The sequence below is a fragment of the Amaranthus tricolor genome, chromosome 2 (genome assembly GCF_026212465.1).
Source record: "Amaranthus tricolor cultivar Red isolate AtriRed21 chromosome 2, ASM2621246v1, whole genome shotgun sequence".
NCBI classification, from domain to species: domain Eukaryota; kingdom Viridiplantae; phylum Streptophyta; class Magnoliopsida; order Caryophyllales; family Amaranthaceae; genus Amaranthus; species Amaranthus tricolor.
Genome location: NC_080048.1, coordinates 30,391,286 through 30,401,043, shown reverse-complemented (window position 1 = coordinate 30,401,043; position 9,758 = coordinate 30,391,286). Strand labels below are relative to the sequence as shown.

General features: G+C 31.5%; 1 protein-coding gene across 3 annotated transcripts; it reads right to left on the bottom strand.

Annotated features, from left to right (window-relative positions):
- Positions 1 to 271: 271 nt before the first annotated feature.
- LOC130805222 (uncharacterized) lies at positions 272 to 3,638 on the bottom strand. Of its 3 annotated transcripts, none has more exons than XM_057669899.1 (3): positions 2,435 to 3,638; positions 752 to 1,225; positions 272 to 628 (listed from the first exon to the last, which is right to left on the bottom strand). In XM_057669899.1, exons 1-3 carry the CDS (start codon positions 3,404 to 3,406, stop codon positions 422 to 424), a joined length of 1,653 nt encoding a protein of 550 aa, XP_057525882.1. In that variant the 5' UTR covers positions 3,407 to 3,638; the 3' UTR covers positions 272 to 421. The 3 variants fall into 3 exon arrangements, with proteins under 3 accessions (XP_057525882.1, XP_057525883.1, XP_057525881.1); XM_057669900.1 differs by having other exon boundaries at positions 908 to 1,225; positions 2,435 to 3,612; XM_057669898.1 differs by having other exon boundaries at positions 272 to 1,225.
- Between the last annotated feature and the right edge of the window lie 6,120 nt (positions 3,639 to 9,758).

Below are 9,758 nucleotides of genomic sequence, written 5' to 3'. Positions count from 1 at the left end.
CAAAGATACTATTACATACTACTCAATAGCTCCTGCTATTTTAAAGAGTGAAATGTTACTCGTTTTATTTTATTATAAACAAACTCGTAAAAATTTTCATTTTAAAATCTATTGGTATTGTGTAATCACATATAATGATAATTATAAGTCTGTTGGGCATTTCCTTAATAAACTAGAGGTTTAGAGAGAAAAAATGGCTTGATTCACCCACAAAGATGCTACCTTTTTGCATTTATTCTCTGCTTTGAAAAAGGCTAGAAAATTAGAAAAATGATTGAATAATATGCAAAATTTATTCCATGAATGATCAAGTTCCAACATCATAAATATCTTATTGCAATTACTTTCACAATTGACAATTAATTAATTTTTGTTAAACAGGTGTGTTCTAACTCATAAAAAGAATCCATAAATTAACCCTTTATAATCGAGGTACTCTTAATTGGTAAAGTTCCAGTATACTTGTAGCCTTAAATAAAAGATCTCCAATTTGAGGATGTTGCATAAAATAGTCTTGTTCCTTAGCCCATTCTAGGGGCGTAAGCACATCTTCTTGCGTAAACGCTTCACTATCAGGTGCATTTTGTCCCAAGTAACACAACAATTTCAACGCTGGAATTCGCAACATCTGCTCACCAAAATACACCAATTTTATCAAATTCTTTACACAAATAGCTTGAATAATAGACTTACTATGCACAACATGTAAGTAATTGTTTGAGCAAGCAAACTTAATCAAAGCAGTGACAACCTCAAACGTAACTTCAATCTCGTTTTCATCAACGATAAGCCTTACAAGGCTTTCGATGATTCTAGTCGTGTCTTTAGCACGAAAGATTCGTGCCAAATTACCGAGTGATTTGATGCAAGGGAGCAAGATTTTAGCGTTATTAGAATTTGTAACTACGTTAAGAAGTTGTTCCTTCACTGCTTTAGTTGCAGGGGATGTAGGCTTGAAAGCAATTTGTCTTAAATCGGTGTTTTTTTCCGCTACATTTGTAATCTCCAGTATTGCCATGGCTGAGTTGTACTTGACATCGTCCTGGCCGTTTTGTAGGAGCGTAGCGAAACATAGTAAGGCTCTAGACTCGGTGATGCTACTGCATATGGACGTGTTCCCTTTGGCTAAATACCAAAGTGCCCGTGCTGCCATGGCTTTCATCTCGACTTTCACCTCTTGATCTTGATGGTTTTGAATATAATTATTTTCATTTATTATCAGTCTCTGTTGAAAAACATTCAAGAAATTAAATTAGTTGCAAAATCAAACACATAAGTCAATAAATTGATTTAAATGACATTTTATCATAGAATTTCAAAATAATTCCATTTTAAATAGCCTGTTTGGTAGTCAATATTAAATGTTAGGAATAGAAAGGAATAATATAATTTTGGTGTGAAAATTTCTTAACGAGTTTATGGTAATGCTTGTAGTACTTAAATTATCTCATTTTCGTTACAAAATTTATTCCAATGTATTATATTTGAAAATGTGGTATTCGGTGGTAATGAAAAATTATGAAAAAAAAATTTTTTATGATCAACTTTTCATTAACATGGGAATAAAATAGTACATTTCATAAAAATTTAAATTATAAATCATTGTTATTATTAACATTATCATTTAGTACGAATAACCAAACGGATGATTCGTGCTTATTTCGCTTTATATCACCCTCTTTACATTATTTATAATCAAAAATAAGCAAAAATAGTTCTACTGACATTAGAAATAAATGCGACGTATTGCATTGATGCGTATGATGTCACGTCTCTTTCATGTGATATGATGTTTATGAAAAGAAATTCCCAACAACTTGATGCCCAATGCTCATTAACAACAATTCCTTATTCTTTTTTGGTCTTTAATTTTACTATTTGAGTAGTATTTTCGCATCAGATCTAAGTTGTGCAGTGTTTTTACTCCATAAGAGTATAACTTGCAAAATTCATCTAGTTTGCAAAATTAAATTATTTAAAAGATAGTAATTGCCTAATTGGAATATAATTTAATCGTATGATGAGGATCACTTATTTGTAAAATATACTCTTAATTACTAAATTACATCTTTTCTTTTAATTAAAAACATAAGACAACTTTTTAGTTTTATAAAATGACCGAAATTATTTTTAGAATGTCGACCCCCTTTGAGCACATTCAGGATGCCTCGCTTAGGACCCATTTCAAAATAAATTTATAAAAAAATTCCTATAACCTTTATTCCGCACGTGCTAGGCTTATAAATCACTATTTTACATTTTAACGTTTTTATAAGTAAATAAAAGGTCTTAAAAATGTAAACTATAGTTTACAACTATGCATCGAACTCTTTAATTCTACTCTTATCGAGTAAAAGATTTAAGGCACTAATCATGGATTAATCAAACTCCCAAAAAGTTAAGCAAAAATATAATAAAAAATAAAAAAACTTACCATATTATCCGAGATCAGATTAGTCATATGCATATTCTGCTGAATCTGATTAATAGCCTGCATTTTATTACGCTCAACAATTGCATATTTGTTATGCTCTTCAATGGTCTCAAAAGCAAGATGATTAACAAGAACCCTAATTACATTAAATTGCATAAAATCATCCTTGCATTGTGGGTAATTATAAACCAACTCAGAAATAGCCCAAGCTACCATTGCTTTTACTTTCATTATAACTCCATCATCTTTTAACAACTTGCAAAAAATAGAACAAACCCCACTATCAATAATTGTTTCAACACTTTCCTCATCACACCCTAAAACTCCTATACAACGAATTGCATTTTCTTGTCCTTTAGGATTCCCTGCCTCTTTAGCCAATTTTAAAAGTGGGCCCACACCACCTTCCTCGACTATCATTTTTCTGTATCGTTGATTGTCGTTAGCTAACGACACTAACGATGAGGCCGCATCCGTACGTTCCTCCGACGATAGATTTGCCACTTGCTCCCATATTAAACAAAGTATTGGCTCATTTGCCGCGATGGGTGGGAGACCGAGGTAACTAATTTTAGAGTCTTCAATGTCGTCGTTACGTGTGATGGTTGCACGTAAAATCCATGTAACATTTCCTAAGGAATTATCAAGTTGAGTGATTATTTTTCGAAAGGCTGAATTTGGGACTAAGGTAAAAATGCGCTTGAATAAAGAGCGTGTTTTACACTTGTTGATAAGTATCAATGCCTTTTCAAGGACTTGTTGGGTGTCGTTGATGATACGTCGAGTCGGCTTCTCGTAGAGGTTGTTACTTGCACGGGCTGCTTGGCGTATGAGCTCACCTAATTTTATAGTCTTAGTTTGTAACTCAAGACATTCTGATTTGAAATGTATGACTTCATTAGATGCTTTTGTTATTTGATCTGCTAATTTTATTGATCTTGTTAAAATATGTTTTAATGATGTCTCGCCCATACTATATGAATATGGGTTCTATTGAAAATAATTTAAGGATTTATGTCTTTTATTTTTTTTTTAATTGAATGAAAATATATATTTGGTGGTGAAAAACTGTGGCTATGGTGGAGGTTGAATGGAGAATTTTTAATTTTTAAGAGGAAAAAGAGCAAGGTTATAAAGATGATAGATGATGGAGGAAATTACTGTGGCCTATTTATGAGTTCTTTTGTTGCATTCTAATTTAAACTACAAAATCTAAATATTTGAGTGTACTTGGAGGGATTGAACATTTATATAGAGTGTTAGGTAAGGATTAGGGAGTGTGTGGGTCAAGTTAAGAGCTTACAATTGAATGAAGAGTTTGTTTTTATTTAATAGAAGTATACTAGTATTTATGATTGGATTTTCTTTAAGATTATAGATGTCTAAAGTTTAATTTATTTCAACTTATCCTTGCAAATAAATATATATTTTCACTATAATGAAAATAGTTTTTGTGATAAAAGCTATTTTCAATATTCTCTATAAATTAAATTATACAAATAGTTGTTTTAATTTTTCCCTATTGTGTATATAAAAACTATTTTTCTCTATTGTCTATAGTTTATATCCTGGCGAATAAGAGGATCTTAACAAACTATTGGAAAATTCCGAATTTGGTCAAATATTGAACGTCCCTTGATATTACTTTGACATTTTCATAAATAGGGATGATAAATAGGGATGGTTATGAATTTAAAAGTTTAATGTGCTCATCCTTATTTTTAAGGTGTGGGTCTAATTTTCTAAAACCCAATGAATATGGGTATTGGTTTAAATCTTAAAAAAAACCCGGCCTATATATCTTTGATCTAGACCCATTTAAGATTCAGACCTGCTAAATTCGTCCCAGACCCGTTCTAGACCCGACCTATTATAGAATTTAAAATCAATTTTAAATTTGTTATTAAACTATTTTTATATTTATTTGGAATCAATTTAGACTTATATACAACTTATAAGCTAATTTTAGTACTAATAAAACCTTTAAAAAGAAAAAATGTTTAAGTATGAATAATTAAATCAAACCTCATTTTAGGACTCATTTAGGATTCTATATCCATCAAACCTAATAGGGCCGAATCCAAGTCTAAAATTTTCAAATCTTAAGGATTCAGATCCTCGTATTGATCCACAAAAAATTAATAAGTCTAAATCTAGCTTTGATTTCCTTTTAAAACTTATAAATAAATAGTGGAGTTTATCATCTTCTCCTTAATTTAAATGATTCAAAACTAAGTAGAAGTAAGAGGGCTAAAGTAGCGAAAGACTTTTCTCTGGATTTGTTTACACATTAGAGGCGGACCCTTCAAATTTTCAATAAGCCTTAACATCAATAGATGCTAATCTATAGGAAGAAGTAGTTAATGACGAGATGGATTCTCTTGAGTCTAATTGCACTTGCCATCTAGTGGATCTTCCACCAGACTGCCAAAGAATTGGGTGTAAATGGGTTTTAAGGAAGAAGCTAATATTTGATGGTATAGTCAATAAGTACGAAGCTAATTTGGTTGCTAAACGGTACATAAAAAGGAAAAATGTGGGTTTCTTTGGTATAAATTCACCAGTGACGAATGAAACTTGGATACGAGTTTACAAGATAGGGCATCAAATGAATGTTGAAACTACTTTATGGCCTTAAACGCACTTCAAAATGGTGGCATGAAAATTTTGATAATTTGATCATTTTAAATGGGTTAAGATTCAATGGTAGTGACAAATGCATTTATGTTAAGCTAGCTTGAAAATAACATTTGCTTTAGATGTGGATGATCTCTAGTTCAAATATTCTTGCTATAAATTATATGAAGCAGTTGCAATTATTGAATTTGACATGAAAGACCATGGAGAAACAAATATGATCCTTCGAATGTTAAGCAATTGCATGTACACCTTGTGATCCTAGTGTAAAGTTGTTGCAAAACACTGATGATGGTGTAAGACGATTGGGTTATGCGACGCTAGCATCATTGTCATCCTTAGGTACGCCACTGATTACATTATCAGAGATTTTCACCTGTATTGGACGAATATACGTATGCAAATTAGAACACTCTTTCAGATGATTTCAAAGCATCTAATGGATACATATTCATGATAGATGGTGGAGCTGCATCCTGAAAGTCTAATCATAAACTATTCTTTTTCCTAGTCAGAGATAATAGCACTAGCTATGACTAGTGAAAAGGTGAGTTGAATAAGAGGTTTGTTAGTGAGATTCCTTTATGTACAATATTGGCACCTGTTGTATTGATCCATTGTAATAGTGCGAACTGCGGTTTTGCAAAAGCTGATAATCGTTATTATCATGGTAGGAGATTATATAAAGATCAGAGTTGTTAGAGTGAATCATGTACGCAATAATCATAATTTAGCATAACTTATTTGAGTTAATAATTGAAACTCTTAATGAGATATATACTTTATTTTGAGTGGAATACCTAGCTATAGGAATACTCTTGATAGAATTCGCCCATATGTATGTTGGAGTTAAGCCTCTTCCTATAAAATGTGGGGCAACATTTCTAGAGCGTTCACTCAACTAAGAATCTGGGATTAACATGCATAGTCGTAATAGCACGAGTCTATGACAACACCAAGAATAGATTGTGCATAGTATACTGTCAAAGAAAGATTTCAAAACTACGAGTTATCCTAGTATATTCTGAATTATACTCACTACTATATAGCAGTTTAAGTCAAAAGACGCTTTTGTTCATCTTCAATTTATATGATTTATGGATATTTCTCAATAAATTATTTGATAAGTTCAAGTGGAGTATTGTTGAAACATTGTGAATATGTTCAAATATTCAATTACCTTTGATATTGCTGGACATTTTTATAATTACAATGTAATGATTAGAGCATTGAAATGTTATTAATTCATTGCTGCATGACGGCTAATTTATTAATTATTGCTGGTATTACCATCTGGAAGGACTTATATTGGTCTATGTATACCTCCGTACAATAGCTTCCGAAAATGCAACTCAATGTTCTCTCTTTTATAAAGTCTCTCATCAGAAATTGAGCATTGTATTATATATTTTAATGTTTTTGTGTGGTAGTATTGTGCAAACTTCTAATATTATACAAAGAAAATTATTTTATCTTAGAGACATTTAGTCTGAACGATCTGATCTGTTAGTATAAATTTTTGGCAGTACCTTATATATTCTGAAGAGAGCGATATAGTCCCTGCAGTTCCATTCCCGAGATTTGTATTATTGTTTGATGAGCATAATAGTCTTAATTTATATAGAGGAATTAAGTAGCTGACTATGGAAACAAATAAAAAAGAGAATAATTACCTTAATACTATACACTAATTAAGGTAACTAAAAATACCGAAAAATAAAATATATATACTTTCCAACATTCCTCCTGAAGTTAGGTCATCGGATCACCGATACCTAACTTTTAAAAAGCACCTTCAAAAGCTTTAGTTGTGACTGCCTTCGTGAGAATATCAGCTAGTTGATCTTTGGATCGTACAGGTGGAAGACTGATGACTTACTTCTCCAGTTTCTCCTTTAAAAAATATATGTCTATCTCCACATGCGTTGTTCGATCATGTTGAACTGGGTTTTCTGAGGTGTTGATGGCTGCTTGATTATCACAGAATAACTTACAAGCTTCCTTTGGTGGGAAGTTCAATTCGCACAAGAGTTTCTTAAGCCATAAAATTTCTGTTATTCCTTTAGCTATTTCCCTAAACTCAGCCTCGACACTTGATAAAGCTACTACCTTCTGCTTCTTACTTCTCTAAGTGACTAGGTTCCCTCCTACCATGGTAAAGTACCCTAAGGTAGACTTCCTACTATCCCGATCACATGCCCAGTCTGCATCTGTTTAAGCTATGAGATCAAGGTTATCATTTTTCCTAAAGAAGACCCCTTTGCTACTAGTGCCCTTCAAATATCTAAGAATCCTCATTACTGCATCCATGTGTAAAACTTGTGGGAGATGCATGAATCTACTAACTACCCCAACAACATATGAATTATCCGATCTAGTATGGGATAGGTAGATGAGTTTTCCCACCAACTTCTGATATTGTTCTTTATCGGCTAATTCTCCATCTTGTACTGTTTGCAGCCTATGGTTGGCTACAATTGGTGTTTCAGCTGGGTTACAGTCAAGCATTCTAGATTCTACTAGAAGATCAAGTATGTACTTCTTCTGATTGATGAAGATTACTCGTCTTGACCTTAAAACTTCAATCCTAAGGAAATATTTAAGGTTTCCTAGGTCTTTCATTTCGAACTCCATAATTTCTTTTTCAGGTCACTAATCACTGCTTCATTTTTCCCAGTGAAGACCATATCGTTAACATAGATTATCAAGCATGCAATGCATCATTTCTCTTTGTTCAAGAACAAAGTGTGATCATAGTTACTTTGCTCGTAACTAAATTTCTTCATTACTTAAGTAAACCTGTCAAACCATGCTCGCGGAGATTGTTTCAAGCCATACAATGCTTTATTAAGTCTACATCCCTCTCCTGAGCCATACTCTTCTGAGAACCCTAGTGGTGCTTTCATGTAGACTTCTACTTCAATTTCACCATGGAGGAAGGTATTTTTTACATCAAATTGATATAACAGTCAATCTTTATTTTAAGCTACTGAGAAAAAGTCTCTAATTGTATTAATCTTGGCAATCGGGGAAAAAGTTTTAGAGTAGTCTACCCTGTATGTCTGAGTATACCCCTTAGCTACAAGTTGGGCTTTATATCTCTCAATTGTCCCATCAACATGATATTTAATCAAGAACACTCAATTACATCCTACTATTTTCTTCCTGGGTATCACACGTTTCTCCCGCATGTTGTTCTTTTTCAGGGCTGTTATCCCATCCTCCATAGCCCTTTGCCATTTTGGATTTTGGAGTGCTTCTTCTGTGTTTCGGGGTATAAAGCAAATGTCTTATTTAAAATTTTCATAAATATTAAGAAAAGGAGACCACAATAAAAAGGTATCTACATCTACAATTAGAATGAAACCACAATTGAAAGATATTGACATGTATAAAATAAGGTTTTCACATGTACAAATTAAAAATCATACCACATCAAAAAGGTATCCACATATATAAAATCATTATTAAAAATAGATTTGAGATAATTGAGATGAGTCCGTCTAAAAAGAAAAACGAGAGATTTATTCTAACTAAAAAGAAGTAGCATTAATTCCTGAAAATGTAATATACTACTATCTAAGCGAAATCGAATCCTACAATATATTTAGCTTTCAACTTCCTTTGTCCTTTTTTTTGTTGTACGCATTTCAAAATAAATTTTAACCTCTAGTTTTCTAAGTATGAATCAAAAAAAATTATAAGAATTATATATTAAAAAATTTTACATTAAATAAATTAAAAAAATCTCATATAAATATATTTTATCTTTAATATATATTTCAATTTAAATTTCTCACTTCAAAACTAGAAAAACAAAAAGTGAGGAGGAAGGGGGTAGTTTTTGCAAAAATTTCTAATTAATAACTATTATTTGTAAATCACCATAAAAAGACAAAAAAAAATCAATAATAAATATACAAAATAAAAAAGATAAATTAAAATAACAAAACTCTCATCATATTATTTCCTACTACATAAGTGTGATTTGTAAACCTCATAAATAATCGTTATTTTTTAAGTAGTTTTTGCGGATGAAAATGTATTAGACATTTTGAAATAAAAGAAAGCAACGAAAAAGTACTTCCTGGTTTCTTTGAAAATGTTACTGAAATATCATCATTATCCATTAGTGAAGTAACAATTTTAAAGACATAGTGGAAGGTTTTGGATGAGTTAAGAGTGATGAAGTGAGAGTAATGAAGTGATTCATTAATGGGGTATGTGAAAAGCGTGAGGCCGTACGTTAAGACTTACTTTTAAATGAGCAGTAATGCGAAGAGATTATTCCTATTCAGTAATTGTACAAAACGCACGTGAAAGATCTACCATCGACGCCGGTTATCATCATTTTATTTTTCTTGATTTGAGTAGAGGGGTCCCCTCGCACTGTCTCAACGTATGGTCTGTTTCAATTCGTATAATGAAACATTTGTACATACTACAATCAAACTACTTTAGTTATTGGTATTAATTGAATAACCCTAGTAACTAAAAAGTTAATGCAATTTTGATACGGAAATTTGTTGATTAATTTAAGTGTTATTTTTATTTTATTTTAATTATCCTATCATTTTCATAAAATTTATTCTTACATATAAATTATTATTTGATAGGATTATTTACCAACTAAAGTCTAAAGTTTAGACATTTTAGAATCAACAAACTCAATGGATTTTTTTGCAAA